The following is a 17579-nucleotide window of genomic DNA, read 5'->3' as shown; positions in this document are numbered from 1 at the left end:
CAGACACCTTCTCAAGTCCTCTTTTCTCAAGGGAGAGGAATACATAGAAGCTGGGTGCTGTGGCACACACCTGTAATCCCAGGAGCTCAGGAGGCTGAGACAGGAGGATCAAAGCCAGCCTCAGCTAAGCAACTCAGTGAGACCCTGTCTTTAAATAAAATATAAAATAGGGCTGGGGATGTGGCTCAGTGGTCAAGTGCCCCTGAATTCAATCCCTGGTACACCCCCCCAAAAAAAAACCCCAAAACAACAAAACAAAAACTACAGGCATCAGCAGCTTTTCCCACTGCTGAAAAGTGATTTCCTCTAAAGGCCACTCCCTCAATGTCTACTCAAACTAAGAGTACCTAAGGTACTCTTTCTTTTCTTCCTAGACCACTCTCTAAGCATAGTCCCAGAGAGCAATGTACTCATTCTCACCTCAGGCAGGAGGCAACAGGCTCAGGAAGCCCCTTACAAGTCACTCTGAAGAATGGGGAATGTGTGACCACATTCTGACAGTAGCCCAGGATTTGGGGTGCAGTTACTATGTTCAAGTCCTATACTTGGTCCTTTGCTCATATTCTGAGTTAATTCTCCCAACAATCTCATATTCTGAGTTAATTTTTCCCAATAACCTCTTAGAGATACCATCAATCCCCATGAGAAGAAACTGCACTCAGAGAGCCATCATTTGGCAAAAAGAACACAGAGAATTAAGTGGAGGGCTGGAACCAGACTGGACCATTGGGGGTTTTTTGTTTGTTTTTTTAAGTTTTTTAGTTGTAGATGGTCACAATACATTCATTTTATTTATTTATCTATTTTTATGTGGTGCTGAGGATCAAACCCAGTGCCTCGTTTGTGCAAGGCAAGTGCTCTGCCACTGAGCCACAAGCCCAGCCCATCACTGGCCCATTCTAGTACCCAGGTGATCTCAATAATAACATTATTTCCATTTTTTTCATGAACATTAAAGTAACTCAGCTGTGAAGAGGCAGAAGAGGTCATTCCTCTAAATGGGGCTCCTAAATCATGGTATGAAAGGGTAAGGTAACTAAAAGAAAAAATGGTAGCAAACCATTCAGAAATCATGTTACACAGAGCAGAGATTTTCCCCAGGTCACTCCCTTTAAGACTAGAACTCTACCAACTCCCAGTAATAACACCTCCATAAATTCCCTGTAGTGCCGAGGCCACTCCAAAATCCTAGGCCAAAGAATGAGGTACTTTATGGGGTTAGTGAAAGAAGCCTCAAGCCCCTTCTCACCCTGGAAAATGGGGCTATAGTGTAGCTTGTTTTGCTGTTTTAGTCAGAAGACTCAAAGCTTCAAGCCTGGTATCTAATAGGTGCTTAATAAATGATAACATGTTCATTATCCCCACTGCTGGTCGCGGGTGAGACGTTAAATTAGGTCCGACCTTATTCTTGCCTCCCTACAAAGCCCCTCCACGCTCTGTGGGGGCAGGAGGAGAGTCCCTGCTGAACAAACTTCGAGGACCCCAGACCACTTAGCAGGGAGCAGCCTAATTAGCAACAGTCTTCTACTTCGGGAACCCTTCTCCCAGCTTTAGCTGCTGCTGCCGCCGCCAGCCAACCCCCCAGAACACCCGCACCCGGTTTCAAATCCGAGGTGTGATGAGGGCAGGGGAAGGAAGTCGACCTTAGCCGGTCAGACCCAGGTGTCCCATTCCCCAAGGCTCGGAGCCAGGACATCCCAGAAAGTCCTCTGCTGGCCTGCCACCGCCAAGAGACAGGGAATCTGCGGAAGGGGGCGGGGAGGAGGAGTGGCGGGGCTGCAGCGGCAGGGATTTGCCTGGACTTGAAGACTCTCTCGACAAGAGCCCAAACCCGGGAGAGCCTCGAGAAGGCTTCCCTCTCATTGGCCAAGGAGTCCGATGAAGCCAGGGAGGGCTCCGCAGCCCCGGGGGGTAGGGGGGAGTGGAGAAGGGAGGAAGGGAGGGACAAGGGGAGGGAAGGGGAGGCCCAAGGCTGCCGGTTGATGCAACCCTAGTCCAGGTTTACACGCTCCACTCCCCCTTTTGAGCCCGGGGGGCGCACTGACTTAGCTCGAGCTAGCCTGAGGCATGGACGCGGCTCAGGGAAGAGTGTCGTCGATCCACGGCAGCTTACCTCTCCGGTCCCAGGGGCGCCTACGCCGCCCCGGGAGAACGGCAGATAGCCCTGGAGCTCCGCGCGGCACTCGGTGTCCGCAACGATCATGGTGTGTGCACCAGCACTCAGTCGCGGCTCGCCGAGATTAGAGCACGGGTGGGGTGTCTCGGACGGACGGACGGACGCACGCAGGAAGCTGGAGCTGGGAGTTGCTGGGGGAGGTTCGAGAACCCCAGGGTGTCTCTCGGGGTTCCAGAACGCTCAGGATCCGGAGACGGCTACTGCTGTGCTGGACTCTTCTCCCAGACTGGCTTCTGGAACAGTGAATGGCCTTGGGGCCCTGGATTTGGTCGAGACGCAGGGGTTCTCACGGCCTGAGGTGCCTCGGAAGTCCGCAATAGCCAGCGCTGCTCGCGGACCCAGCGCTCCTCAGCATCCCCTCCGCGGAACTGCAAGCGCTCGTCTGGCTCTGACACCAGCAGCGCCTCTCAGCTCGCTGCGGTCCCCGGGGGAGGGCGGGGACACAAAAGCCCCGCGGCACAGCCAATCAGATGCCTGTTTCTCGGGAAGGCGGGGGCAACACCTCCCTCTGGAGCTAACTGTTCCTCCAATCGGCATCCGGCAGCGCCCGGGAACTCTGGGAGCTGTAGTCGGACTCCGACGAATGCTGCAAACTTTTGCAAGAGGGGTTAGTCAGTTCACTGGCAATACCAGACAAGACTGACAGCCAACAGAGTCATTAGGGTTGCATGATGAAACGGGACTTTACCGGGCTGGACCAGACAGCCAGGTGTGAAATCCCTCTCAAATGAGTTCTTTAGCTTTTCAGTTCCTGGAGCGACGGGCTAGGGTTGGGAGAGGTTTGGCTCCAGCGGTGCTAATTACAGCGTCGAATACCAGATATTTGGGGACCAAAGGTCGCCACCCTCTACCCCCAGACCCCGGGGAGGACTCCACCTCTAAGTGTACCAGACACAGGGAATCCACCTTATTCGTGGAGTCTCTGGAAAAGCCTTCATGCACTAAAATGCCACTGGCAACCTCACGTCTAATCTTGATCCCTATTGCTGCCATTTCCCCCCTCTTCTCCTTTGGTGCCTCCAGTCCTGTATTCCACATTTGCCACCCTCTTTCTCGAAACTTTGTAACAAGGTGTTCTGCTGGGTTTATTCTCACTTCTCCCTCTGGCCACTCCTTCTCTGACTCCTCTTTATCTTCCCACTCCCTAAAACGTGGGTGCTCCCCTAGTTTCAGTTTTTATCACTCTTCTCTCCACACTTCTCTGATCTCATCCATTTCCTGGCTTTCAACTCTCCTTTTGCAAGGAAGTTGCCTCTACCAGCACCTTAGCATCTCAAGGCCAAATGTCCTATTCACTTTTCACAGTTTCTTCCACTGTTGTCTTTTGAACCCTTCTCTTTATTTCAATTTTGAAAGCTCTTGTTTATTCAGACTGGGAATCCTGGCAGGGGCCAGAGTGAACTAGGCCTCCCAGGTCCCCTTAGGCTTATGATTCCAAGATGAGCCTCTGATGTGTTCTCTTGATTCCAGCTTCTTGGGAGAAAGAAAATAATCTCACCTTCTCCTAAACTCCCTCTGCACTTGGGTTGGGTCTCTCATCACTTTTCACACTCTACTTTGCATTGTAATTTTCTGTATATGTCTTATCTGACCTTTTAATTATAAGCTCTTGGAGGGCAGGGTCCACCATTTTACATATTTTTTCTCCTGTTCTATGCTACCTAGCACAATGTCCTGACAATAGTATGCCTGTAGTCACTGAATCTTCCTATGAATTAAGTACTGTGTGAGCTGAGGAGGTAGCCCAGTGGTAGAAGCAAAAGGCCCTGGGTTCCATTTCCAGCAAAACACACACACACACACACACACACACACACACAATCACTCTGTAATGTTAAATGTCCAGATCAAAAAGCTTCCCTGGTTTCTCATCAGCTACAGAATAAAGACACCCCCCCCCCCAAGATTGATATCAAGGCCTGCCAAGATATTCCTTACCTTACTTTTTCGGCTTTCTCATCTGCCACACCCATACTCCTTGTTTGGCCTTCAAACCTTTCTTTTAAGTACTTCTCTATGCAAATCTCTGCCCATTGAAAGTGTATCTGGCATTCAATGCCTTCATTCCTGTTTGTGGCCTGAATGAAGCCTTTGTTCAAATGCCATTTCCTTGCTTCTTCAGCTCAGCTGAAAGTAGTCCACCCACTCCTCAACACCTTTTTCTACCTCTCTTTTTGTTTTCTTTTCTTTTGGTGGTAGTGCTGGGGATCAAACCCAGGGCATCCTGTATGCTAGGCAAGTACTTCACCACTGAGCTAGATTCTCATCCCATTTTTTCTAACTTTTTATACTGTTGGTCTCCAAACTTGACTCATTATCATGTCTATATGTCTTGCCTCTTTCCTCCAACTAACAATGGAATATCATTGACCATTTATACAAAGCGAGGGAACTTCAGCTCAGCAAGGTAAAATTGCTTGTTTTGTTAAGTTCACACAGTATTGACTTTTGACCGTACCAGGCAGTATTAGAATTCCTTTAAGATAGGAACTGTGTTGAATTGTCTCTGTCTTTTAAGAGAGTGGTCCTTAACACTGCATGGTGGTAGTATTTCACCACCTCACCACTACATCACCTCAATAGCATAAAGTGAGTTCTCTTTTTCTTTTTCTAGGTGGAACTGAAGGTTGAACCCAGGGCTGCTATACCACTGAGCTACATCCCCAGCCCTTTGTGTTTTCTATTTGGGGACAAGTTCTCACTAAATTGCCCAGACTGGCCTCCAACTTGCAATCCTTCTGCTTAGCCTCCTGAATTGCTGGGATTACAGGCATGTGCCAGGCAGTGGTGCTGAGGATAAGACCAGGGACTCAAAAGCAAGCAAGCATTCTCCCACTGGGCTATATCTGTAGCACCCCCAGTAAATATTTCTTATATATGTGATTTACTCTTATAGAATCTGCAGGGAAAAGACTGAATTGTTCCCAAAGTTTTACTTTCAAAGTCAGTGATTTTTGTGAAAAGGAAAAACAACAGGATTGATATTCTAAATTCGGTGATGTTTTGTAACCCAGTCTCCAAGGAAGGAAGGAGGAAGAGGCATAAGCATTAATATTTACTGAGCTTCAGTAAAAGTCCAGCATATATCCATTGTTCTATGTAACAAGGCATTATGTCCTCATTTGACAGATGAGGAAACTGAGCTCAAGAGGTATGTTGGTTAAGATCAGATAATTAATGTTGAGTAGGTATTCAAACTCAGGATGACTCTATAGCAGAAACTCCACCACACTGGTGATGACAGAAGACTGTGAATATGTAAGAAGCATGCTGGCACATGTAACTGATGCTTAAAGCAGATATATTAATTGAGAGTGAGAAACATAACTGTCAAGTGGCCTATAATTGATGGGCCAGCACATCCCTTTTCCAGAGAGTCTTCATGAGAAGCTACGTTATCATCTGAAGATGGCCAGGGCAGCTGAAATCTAAGCAAAAGAACCAGCGAAAAGATGAATCACTGAACCGGCTCTACTCAGAACAAACCTGCTCTTTCCCTCCCTCCTCTATTCAGTAAATATTTATTGACCATCTAGTGTGTACCAGGTGCTGTGCTGGGCTCTGGAAATCCAGCCTTGAATTTATCAGTTTGCTGGGGCTTGGTGGGGGGCTGGTGATAATGGCAGGGGCATATTCCTCCCCTCCCCCACACCTTATATTTTTGGTTCACTCAAGATTTCCTCCTCTTGTTGCCATACTCTCTCGAGTCTTGCATCAGCTATGTTAAGGCCACTGATTGGCCAAAGCTATTTTTATTCCTCAATCACATTTTAGTCCTGAAGCCACATCTAGATTAGATTTGAAATGTTTTTGAGATTTCTTCAGCTTCAGATCCTGTTTCAGATTATGAACCTAATGGGATTCTCATCTGTTCTGTATTTAGTTTTGCTGAATTAATTTTCTCTCTCCAGTTCTGGCATTATAATGACCTTGTACTGTGACCATTCCAGGGGTCATGATTTATCACCCCAGAAGTCATTTTCTGAGCTCTTCGTATTGTTTTCCTTCCCCAGATTCCAAATCTCAGAACACAATTTCTGCCTGGGGAGAGCTTTCAGAGAAAAAAACTTTACTCCAATGGGTTTGATAAAGCCCAAAGGGGACACACCTGCCAAAGCTTATTCAAACATTCATTCAATTACTCATTAAGCAGGCACCGTGTGAGGTGCTGAGTGAGGTCCTGCCTGTGGAGATGACAGGTCCTGAGCTGTTAAGCTGCAACCAACACTGAAACTGTCCCTAAGAGTTGCACATCAGGAGGCAAGTCGTGGTTACAGACTCTAGGGAACAGAGCCAACTGTCTCCTAAAAGCACTTCTCAGGAGTCAAGCAACTCAAGTGTTAGTTTTCAGTCTTTTCGCCCAAAGCGATCCCCACCACCTCATCTTAGAGTCTGTTTATTCATCTGTAAAACAAAGGAACTGAAATGAGCACCAATCTTTAACATCCACTGTGGAGAGAGCGGGTGTTGGGCCATGGATATAACTCACTTTCTTCGATTGCATATCAAAGACAGAAATCTTCAAGTTTGGAAAAGCTCAATCCTCTTAAGAAAGAAAATGCGAAAACTAACCCACTGGATGCTTTCAGGCAATTTGCTGAAAAGCTTAAATTTAGTTTTGTCGGCGGAGTGAGCCCTTAGCGCCCCCTGCAGGCCGGACCCTGCTACAGCTTAGCCAGAATAGAAAATCGTAGGGTGGGGGGGTGGGGGGGGGTGGCTGCAGCCCCAAACCGGTTTCAGTTTATTCGTTTGTTAGGTCCCTTGTCAAGGTCTTCAGTTCTTGAAAAGAAGCCAGGCAATAGCTAAGAAAAGCTCTGTAGTTATTGAAGAGTCTCCTGCTGCCAGCAAGGACCTCTCTATTGTTTTGGCATGTTACTGCGGAATATTGAACCCAGGGTGCTCTAACAATGAGCTACATCCCCAGAACCTTCCCTCCCGCTTTGGTCTCGTTAAATTGCCGGGGCTGGCCTCGAACTTGCCATCCTCCTGCCTCAGCCTTCTAAGCCCTTGGAAATACTACCACCATGCAGTGTTAAGGACCACTCTCCTAAAAGACTGCAACCTAAGCAGACTTCCCATTGTTTGGCTTACTCCCTCATCCTATAAGCAATAAGCCTCAGGTCCAGAGAGAAGGAAGAATTTGCCCCAGCTCCCCGAGAAACCTGCACGCAGGGCTGGGAATGTAGCTCAGTGGTAGACTACTTGCGTTGCATCTATGAGGCCCTGAGTTCAATCCCCAGCACCACAAAAAGGAAGAACGAAAGAAAAGTTGCCCACAGAGACGAAACTAGAATCTTGAGGTCCAAGGGCACCTATGCCTTAATAGGGTGCCCTAAGAACCTCACGTTTCCGGAAAGAACAACTTGTCCCTAGCTCTGTTGTCCCGCCCCTCCCCCCAGCCGCCACTCCCAAAAGCTCTAAACATCTCAATTCTCAGAGAGCAACCAGGAGGCCTGTTCCTGGCTCTGGCTACAGAATGTTCCACTTCTCCTACCCCTCAAAAACTTCCGTATCCCGCCCCCACCGAAGGCTGGATTTGAAATCAAGGTATTGGAGTCTAAATTTTCCCAGTTCTAACCTGTTCTAGATGGGTGAACCTGGACAAGTCACTCCACCTCTCTGAACCTGTTTCCTGTTGTGTCAAACTGGGCGATAAAGTTTGTCTCCACGGGGGTATTGTACGGATGAGAGCTAAGGTTTGACTAAGCTCCATAAGTCGTAATTATTATTTACAGTGTTGTGACTCTTTAAGGATCTAGCTCAGAGACTGTGGGTAGTCAAGTGGGTAGTCAAGATAACTATTAATATTTTAAAGTTTGGATCCTGGCATTTAGCGGGAGCTGAATAAACTTGTGGCTTTTTTGTTTTGTTTTGTTTTGACTCAAGGACGCCCAGCAGGTTTTCAGTCCTAATGTCTTCTCAACGAAAGCAACTGCACTTACTTTTTGCTCAGCAACAGGCTCCTCTTACGTAAACCGCCGGGGCCAATGAGGATGAAGGTGGGATGGGTTTTTCTGGCAGCCAATAGCAATCTTCAGCGATGCGCAGGATAGGCTCCTGCAGGGTTTCCAGGCGGCTTACTTACCCAAGCGATCTCTGTGGCTGTTTGAGGGACGGGGCGTGTCTCCGCTTCTCCAGGGTCTGCCCATCAACCGGACTCTGATTGGTGCAGACCTTGGCGACTCGCCTCTCCCTCTGTCTTCCCAGCCCCGCCTCTGCAGGAAGCATCCAAGACTGCCCTTCAATTCAGGACTGCTTTTGTTTGTTTGTTGTTCTAATCAGTTATAAATGACAGCAGAATTCATTTCAACTCATTATGCACAAATGGAGCACAATTTCTCATTTCTCTGGCTGTACACGTAATAATACATAGGGTAATAATGTCTGTCTCATTTCAAGACTACTTTAAAACAAATTTTTTAGTTGTATATGTACACAAACCTTTTATTTATTTATTTTTATGTGGTGCTGAGAATTGAACCCAGTGCCTCAACACTTATTAGGCAAGTGCTCTACCACTGAGCACAATCCCAGACCCCAAGACTTACTTTTTTAAAAAAATATTTATTTTTAAGTTTTGGTTAGACATAATATCTTTATTTCATATTTATGTGGTGCTGAGGATTGAACCCAGTGCCTCATACATGCTAGGGAAGCACTCTACCACTGAGCCACAACCCCAGCTCCCAAGACTTTTTAATTCTTACTTTGTTCTTCTTCTTTTAAGTAGATATTTGGTTTTAGCTTTATATTTCCCTTCCAAGTTGTAAATGACATAACTATTGCAGAAATCTTGGAAAATACAGAAATATATAAAGATTAAAAACCCAAAATATTTCCCTTTTTTAATATTTTACATTTTAGTTGTAGTTGGACACAATACATTTATTTTACTTATTTGTTTTTTTTTGTGGTGCTGAGGATCAAACCCAGGGCACTCCATCGTTGAGCCACAACCCTAACCCCTCTTTTTTTTTCTGTTTTAAATTTTTTTCTTTCAGGCTTTCTGCTCTTAGCTAGTATTTATTGCTGTTCATTGCTCTATTATTGTAAATGTGAAGAACTGGCAGTGACCAGAATGCTCATCAAAGGGGTATGGTTAGAGTGATAAATTGATTTATTACACAAAGAAATAGAAGGTAGCTGTATATGGACTGAAATAGAAAGTGTGCAGGACTTTTTTTTTTTGTGTGTGTGTGTGTGTGTGTGGTACTGGGGATTGAACCCAGGGCCTTATGCATGCTAAACAAGCACTCTACCAACTGAGCTATACCCCCAGCTCAAGTGCCAGGATTTAGTGTTAGGTTAAAAGGAAAAAGTTTCACAATGATTCATATAGGATGATTCCATTGATGTACATGTGGTTTACACAGAGGAAACAAATCTGGAAAAATGTGAAGTTTGCAGATGTTGTGGATTAAATTTGGAGGAGAGGGAAATGGAGAAGTTTCAAGACTATATACTTCTTTAATTTAAATGATAAGATTATTACTTTTCTGGGGGGTATCAGGGATTGAACTCAGAGGCACTCGACCACTGAGCCACATCCCCAGCCCTATTTTTTGTATTTTATTTGAAAATAGGGTCACACTGAGTTGTTTAGCATTTTGCTTTTGCAGAGGGTGGTTTTGAACTCGGGATCCTCCTCCTTCAGCTTCAGGAGCAGCTGGGATTACAGGTAAGTGCCACCGCACTGGCTGATTATTATAATTTCTTTTTTTTCTTTTTTTTAATATTTATTTTTTAGTTTTTCGGCGGACACAACATCTTTGTTTGTATGTGGTGCTGAGGATCAACCCAGGCTGCACGCATGCCAGGTGAGCGCGCTACCACTTGAGCCACATCCCCAGCCCCTGATTATTATGATTTCTAAAATTTTTTTCTTTTTTTTTTTTTCTGCTCATTCTTGTGCTGTTTATTGACTTGAGATTATAGACATTTTCATGTTTTCATTAACATAGAAGCAAAATGTGAGATGGAAAAACCAACAAATGCCATAATTTGCACTTATTCATAAAATTTTTTTCTTAATTGATGATAGATCTTTATTTTATTTATTGAAGCAGGGCCTCAATTATTTGCTCCTCCCCAGCCCCCTGACTCTTAATTTTTTTAATGGTTCTCACTGGTGCTGAGAATTGAAACCAATGCCTCATACATACATGCCACAGTCCTGCCCCTGATTATTATGTTTTTAATTTAAAAACTGTGTGGGGGACCTTCAAGTCTGTTTTTAAAATTGTAGGTAGGCACAATACCTTTATTTTATTTATTTTTTTTTAAAGAGAGTGAGAGAGGAGAGACAGAGAGAATTTTTTTAATGTTTATTTTTTAGTTCTCAGCGGACACAACATCTTTGTTGGTATGTGGTGCTGAGGATCGAACTCGGGCCACACGCATGCCAGGCGAGCGCCTTGAGCCACATCCCCAGCCCAACAATACCTTCATTTTATTTATTTTTATTTGGTGTTGAGGCCCCAACCCAGTGCTTCACATGTATTAGGTGAGGGCTCTACCATTGAGCCATAGTCCTAGCCCCTATCATATCTTAATTTTACTACCAAGACAGAATCAATGTAATGGTTTTTGCTTCCCCCTCCCTCCTGTTCTTGTTCTGGGGATTTTACTCAGCAGTTATATACTACTGAGATTACTACTGAGCTACATGTCCAGACCTTTTAATTTTATTTTGATATAGGGTCTTGAAAGGAAAGGAAGACCCACAGGAATGGGAATCCTGAGGGTTTTGGGTGGTGCTGGGGATTGAACTCAAGGCCTTGTGCACATGAGGCAAGCACTCTACCAATTGAGCTATATCCCCAATCCTAAAATAGGGTCTTTTTTTTTTTTTTTAAGAGGGGGGGGGGAGAGAGAGAGAGAGAGAGAGAGAATTTTAATATTTATTTTTTAGTTTTTGGCAGACACAACATCTTTGTTTGTATGTGGTGTTGAGGATCGAACCCGGGCCGCACGCATGCCAGGCGAGCGTGCTACCGCTTGAGCCACATCCCCAGCCCCTAAAATAGGGTCTTGATAAGTTGCATCTGACTCTTAATTTTTTTTTTTTTTTTTTTTTAGTACCAAGGGTCACTCAACCACTGAGTCACATCCCCAGCCCTATTTTGTATTTTATTTAGAGATAGGCTCTCACTACTGAGTTGTTTAGTGCCTCACTGGTGCTGAGGCTGGCTTTGAACTCAGGATCCTCCCAATCTACTGACTCTTAATTTTTTAAAAAATACTTGTTTTTTAGTTATAGGTGAACACAATATCTTTATTTTATTTTTATGTGGTGCTGAGGATCAAACCTGGTACCTCTGAACCACAACCCTAGCCCCCTGACTCTTAATTTTTAATGGTTGTATAATGCTCATGTGCATTATAATATGTTCATTAATCTTTTTTTTTTTTTAAAGAAAGAGTGAGAGAGAGAGAGAGGGGGACAGAGAGAGAGAGAGAGAGAGAGAGAGAGAGAGAGAATTTTAACATTTATTTATTTTTTCTTAGTTCTCGGCGGACACAACATCTTTGTTTGTATGTGGTGCTGAGGATCGAACCCGGGCCGCACGCATGCCAGGCGAGCGCGCTACCGCTTGAGCCACATCCCCAGCCCTGTTCATTAATCTTTATTGTTAGATTTTTAGATTTTTTTCTCCCAATTTTGTCATTATTTTACATAAAGATAAAATTCTTATATAAAAATATTATAATATATCCTTGATTAATTAAATTCCTATAAGTAAATTCATAAGTTGAATGCTATGCACAAATATAACCAAAACTCCTGATGGAAATTATAAAATTTTATTTTTATTTCTTTCAGTACTTGGGATTTAATATGCTAAGCACCCTATCACTAAGCTATACCCCAATTCTGCTTATAAAACTTAAAAAAGTTTACTTCTGGGGACTTTATTAATGCCTCATATGGGTGCTTGGTGGATGTGGGGGAGGAGAGTACAGAGCTGAATCATGCTTGATATCTGACAGCCAAGATCAAACAGGCAAGGACACAGAAACAAATATAAATAGCTCAGGTACGGAAGGCATCTGAAAATACTCTGACCAAGTCACTACCACACACAAACCTTTTTGCTTGTATTGTCCAGGTTGAAGTTGGACATGTAATGGATCATAATTTGGCCTGCTAACATATATTTTTTAGTCCTCTATGTTTAAAAAAATTGAATAAGTTGTTAAGATTTAAAAATTGGGATACTTCACATTAAAATTCCTAATTCATGAAGTCTCTTAGAACACAGGAAGATCTGACATCAGAGTTTGAGTACCACCAACCATCAGCCAAAATGAGTAAGTGGGCTTGTCTTCTCCAGTTCTCAGTTCCCACTGAGACTGGAATACTAGACTCATTTACATTACCTAGCTGGCCTCTGTAGGAACAACTATACAGGGGGCTGGGCATGTACCTCAGTAGGTAGAGTGCTTGCCTCATATGCACAAGGCTCTGGGTTCAATCCCCAGTACTACGGAATAAAAAAGTGAAAATGAAGCACAAGACTATATTAAACCCCTCTAGTGGCTTGATTTTTTTTTTTTTTTTTTTTTTTTTTTTTTTGTGGTGCTGGGGATCGACCCCAGGGCCTTGTGCATGCAAGATAAGCACTCTACCAACTGAACGACATCCCAGTCCCTCACCTTCACTTTCTTGTACTTTTTTTTTTTTTAATACTGGGAATTGAACCCAGAGGCACTCTTACTAACCACTGAGGCACATCTCCAGCCCTTTTTATTTTTTATTTTGAGACAGGGTCTCATTAAGTTGCTGAAGCTGGCTTTGAACTTTTAATCCTTTCTTGTATGGCACTATGCCTGTCTCTGCTACACTTTTTTCTTTAATTTCTTTCCTTTTTTTTTTTTTTTTTTTTCTTTTTTCTTTTTTTGGTAGTTCCTGGAGTCCACCTCAAGGCCTGGAACCTGTTAGGCCAGAGCTCTACCACTGAGGTACAACTCCAGTGCCAGCCCCCTACTTTCTTGGGCTCTTGCTCACCCTCTCTGACACACCCTTGCTCAAGGTCAAAGTGTAAAACCGTGGCAGAATGGGGAGTAGAATCAGCATTTCTGTTCTTACTCTCAAGGCTCTTTTAACTACCTTATTTGGTAGTTAAAATAAACACTCATTAACTTTTTTCTTTCTTTCCTTTTTTTTTTTTTCCTGAAGAAACACGTCTAAACTCTAGGGCTCAAGGAATCCTCCTGATTCAACGCCCCCCCCCCAGGTAGCTGGGAATATCAACCGGCTCCACTACACCCAGCTCTAACACTCATTAACTTCAATGTTCTTTTTTCTGGATAAGACCAGGCCAAAGTCAGCTAGTTTGCATAAAACTAAATGGAATAGAATGTCCAGAAGTAGAAATTTTGCTACTAGTTATACAACCTCACATATAACTCTCACCATTTTTTTTTTTTTTGCACTGGATAGAACCCAGGGTACTTTACCACTGGGCTACATCCAGAGTCTTTTTTATTATCTATTTTGAGACAGGGTCTTGCTAAGTTGGTTAGGGACTTGCAAAGTTACTAAGGCTGGCTTTGAACTCTGGATCCTCCTTCAGCCTCCTAAACTGCTAGGATTACAGGCATGTGCCACCACACTTGGTGCCATCCCCTTCTTCTTTTTTTTTTTTTTTTTTTTTTGGTACTGAGGATTAAACTCAGGGGCGCTCGACCACTGAGCCATATCCCCAGCCCTTTTTTGTATTTTATTCAGAGACAGGGTCTCACTGAGTTGCTTAGTGCCTCGCTGTTGCTGAGGCTGGCTTTGAACTCATGATCCTCCTGCCTCAGCCTCCAGAGCCACTGGGATTACAGGTGTGTGTCACTATGCCCAGCACCATCCCCTTCTTTTTTCCTTGGTCAGTTACATCTCTCCCACCATCAGGTTCCTTTGAGCCCCAGGTCTGGATACTGCATCTGCCCTGTGTCCTGTATTCCATATTTGTTTCCATTGGAGCACTTCTCACATTATTATTTAATTCTCTGTTTGATCATTTGTCTTTTCCAATAGGCTATGGATGCCATAAGGAAAGGAACTATAATTATTTTGTGATTGTATTCCTAGCGTATACCCAGTGCCTGGCCTATAGTAGATGCTAAAAGTAAATTTATTGAATGTAATTTTTAAAAAACTGAAAATGGGGCTGGGGATGTGGCTCAAGCGGTAGCGCGCTCGCCTGGCATGCGTGCGGCCCGGGTTCGATCCTCAGCACCACATACCAACAAAGATGTTGTGTCCGCCGAGAACTAAAAAATAAATATTAAAAAAAAATTATTTCTCTTTCTCTCTCCTCTCTCACTCTCTCTTTAAAAAAATAAAATAAATAAATAAAAAAAATAAAAAAACTGAAAATGAACTCTGTAGGATATGAAACAATACATGTCCAAGAACAGGAGAATGACCCAAGGGTCCTGTATCTGAGAATTAGGCAAAATTTGGACAAGCTGAAGAGATGCTACAACTAAAATAGAGTATACTGCTTCGCGAGCAGGGTATGGACTGAATTTTAGTCTTTCCTGGCCCCTTTATTCTGGGGTCTTACAGGGTGAGCAAACTGCTCAATGATATGCAGCTGAACAGTAGTTCTTTTTTTTTTTTTTTAATATCTTTATTTTTATGTGGTGCTGAGGATTGAACCAAGGGCCTCGCACATGCTAGGCAAGCAGCTCTACCGCTGAGCCACAGCCACAGCCCCTGGATAGTAAGTAGCTCTTTTTTTTTTTTTTTAATAAATTTATTTATTAATTTTTTTTGGTGGTCACAACATCTTTATTTTTTATTTTTATGTGGTGCTGAGGATACAACCCAGCGCCCCGCACATGCCAGGCAAGCGGGCTACCGCTTGAGCCATATCCCCAGCCCAACAGTAAGTAGTTCTTAACTCTGGTCACATATTGGGAAAACCTAGGATGCTTTTTGAAAATACCAACACCCAGGCCCCAATCTTGGAGATTTTTTTATTGTACTAGGGATTGGATTTAGGAGGAACTCTACCACTGAGCTACATCCTGAGCTCTTTTTATTTTATATGATTAAACTAATGGAATTGTCATGGGAAAAGAGTTTATCTCTAGAAGAGGATCTTGAGGAGAGGCGGGAACTAGACTGAGGGGGTCCTTTTCTTCTTCTTCTCTTCATCTCCTTCATCTCCTCCTCCTCCTCCTTCTTCTTCTTCTCTTCTTCTTCCTCTTCTTCTTCCTCTTCTTCCTCCTCCTCCTCCCCTCCTCCTCCTCCCCTCCTTCATCTCCTCCTCCTCCTCCTTCTTCTTCTTCTCTTCTTCTTCCTCTTCTTCTTCCTCTTCTTCCTCCTCCTCCTCCCCTCCTCCTCCTCCCCTCCTCCTCCTCCCCTCCTCCTCCTCCTCCCCTCCTCCTCCTCCTCCTCCCCTCCTCCCCTCCTCCTCCTCCTCCTCCTCCTCCTCCTTCTTCTTTTTTTAATGTTTTTGAGTACTGGGAAGTGAACTCTGGACCTTTTTTTTTTTTTAGTTGTTGATGGACCTTTATTTTATTTATGTGTATGTGGTGCTGAGAATTGAACCCAGTGCCTCACACATGCTAGGCAAGTGCTCTACCACTGAGCCACTACCCCAGCTCCAAACTCTGGACCCTTTACCACTGAACTACATCTCCAGCCCTTTTTTTGAGACAGTGTCTTGCTAAATTGCTAGGCCTGGACTGAAACTCCCAATCCTCCTGCCTCAGCCTCCCAAATTGCTGGGATTATAGGCATGCTCTTCTAAAGGAAACTTGGGGAGAACTATGGGAATATATATATAAAGATGACATTAGTTTGTTGATCTCAAGATGGTTTATGGTGGTCTGGTTATTCTCAGGATCCTTAGGCTGAAGTGGATTAACTGATCAATAGACAATGCTGGAAAGTCCCCTAAATTATAAGTTTCTCAGAATATTGTATCTCAGGCTGGGGATGTAATTCACTGGTAGAATTCTTGCCTAGCATGTGTAGGACCCCTGGGTTCAGCTCCTAATATAGAAAAAAAAAAACATATCCTGCTTAACTGTTTAATATAGTTATTGGTGAGCTAATTAATAGCACAAAAGTTGGGTTTACAGATTTCCCAGAAAATTGGGAGTGACAGGTCTGGAAAAAAATATATGGTACTTTAAAATTTTATTTCCTTGTCCTTCCTTAAATCTCTTTCAACCTATTTTTCTTTCCTTTGTCCTACCTTAAAATGTACATATTTCCCAAAAATATCTTGAGATTTAATGAGCAAATAATTATAAAGTGCTCCATAAATATAAATTTCTTGGCTGGGGATGTGGCTCAAGCGGTAGCGCGCTCGCCTGGCATGCGTGCGGCCTGGGTTCGATCCTCAGCGCCACATACCAACAAAGATGTTGTGTCCGCCAAAAACTGAAAAATAAATATCAAAAGTTCTCTCTCTCTCTCTCTCTCTCTCTCTCTTCTCTCTCTCTAAAAAATATATATATATATATATATAGATATAGATAAATTTCTGTGCTATTGTTAAATAACTTAATTGTGTAAAATTCCTTAGAATTCTTTAAAAAAAAAAAGCACCTCAATGATTTTGACATAGATGGTTTAGAAACTTCTTAGAAGAATTTAGTCCTATTGGTCACAGAAATACTCTGAGCTCTGCCTTTCCTGAGTCTGGTTTGTTCAAGTTTTGAGATTCTGTGAGATAATAGCCCCTATTCTTCCAATAAATTGTTCTTTCTCTCCTTCTTAAGCCAACCAGTGCTGGGTTTTGTTATATGTAAATACAAAGGATTTTAACTAATGAAATAACCAGTGTAGCCTTTCCTAGGTTTTATTCCATACAATATTGTTTAAAATGTTAATATGTTTCATAGAACAATTTTGGCCATATTTTTATCTTTTCAATTTTAAAGCAGCATTGATATTAAGAACTAGTCTGGGGGCTGGGGCTGTAACTCAGTGGCAGAGCACTTGCCTAGTATGTGTGAGGCACACACACTGGGTTTGATCCTTAGTACCACATAAAAATAAACAAATAATGGCATTCTGTTCATCTGTAGCTATAAAATAAATAAATAAATAGTAAAAAAGAATTAGTCTGGTCATATCACCCTGAATGTGCTTGATCTCAGAAGTTAATCAGGGTTCTGGTTAGTATTTAAACGGGAGACTGCCTGGTAATACTGAATGCTATAGGCTTTAAAAAATATATAAACATGTATAGTGTTGTTATTATTATACAGTCATCTTTCAGTATTGGGAGATTGGTTCCAGGGCCCAAAATCCTTGAATGCTCAAGTCCCTTATATAAAGGTATAGTATTTGTATATAGCCTATAGCCTATACACTCTTTTTTTTTTTTTTTTTTTGTAGTGCTGAGGATTGAACCCAGGGCCATGTGCATGTGAGGCAAGCACTACC

General features: G+C 43.3%; 1 protein-coding gene and 1 long non-coding RNA gene across 6 annotated transcripts in view; one reads left to right on the top strand and one right to left on the bottom strand.

Annotated features, from left to right (window-relative positions):
* Sesn2 (sestrin 2) overlaps positions 1-8260 on the bottom strand; it is a 25782-nt gene extending 17522 nt beyond the window's left edge. Inside the window, exons 1-2 of one of the 4 annotated variants that reach the window (XM_078025714.1) lie at positions 8119-8260; positions 2114-2769 (exon numbers count right to left, since the gene is read on the bottom strand). In XM_078025714.1, the coding sequence (XP_077881840.1) occupies positions 2114-2203 (90 nt within the window). In that variant the 5' untranslated portion in view covers positions 2204-2769; positions 8119-8260. Of the gene's footprint in view, positions 1-2113; positions 2770-8118 lie in introns of those variants that run through there. The other 3 variants (XM_021734701.3, XM_005317684.5, XM_078025713.1) reach the window with 3 other exon arrangements.
* On the top strand, positions 7360-17579 carry LOC144367969 (uncharacterized). 2 transcript variants are annotated; one of them, XR_013427634.1, is made up of 3 exons: positions 7360-7723; positions 9924-9993; positions 17532-17579. It is a non-coding gene; the product is annotated as an uncharacterized LOC144367969 (long non-coding RNA). The 2 variants fall into 2 exon arrangements; XR_013427633.1 differs by lacking the exon at positions 17532-17579 and adding an exon at positions 11684-11920 and having other exon boundaries at positions 7362-7723.

The sequence above is a fragment of the Ictidomys tridecemlineatus genome, chromosome 11 (genome assembly GCF_052094955.1).
Source record: "Ictidomys tridecemlineatus isolate mIctTri1 chromosome 11, mIctTri1.hap1, whole genome shotgun sequence".
NCBI lineage: Eukaryota > Metazoa > Chordata > Mammalia > Rodentia > Sciuridae > Ictidomys > Ictidomys tridecemlineatus.
This window is presented reverse-complemented; position numbering and strand designations above follow the sequence as displayed.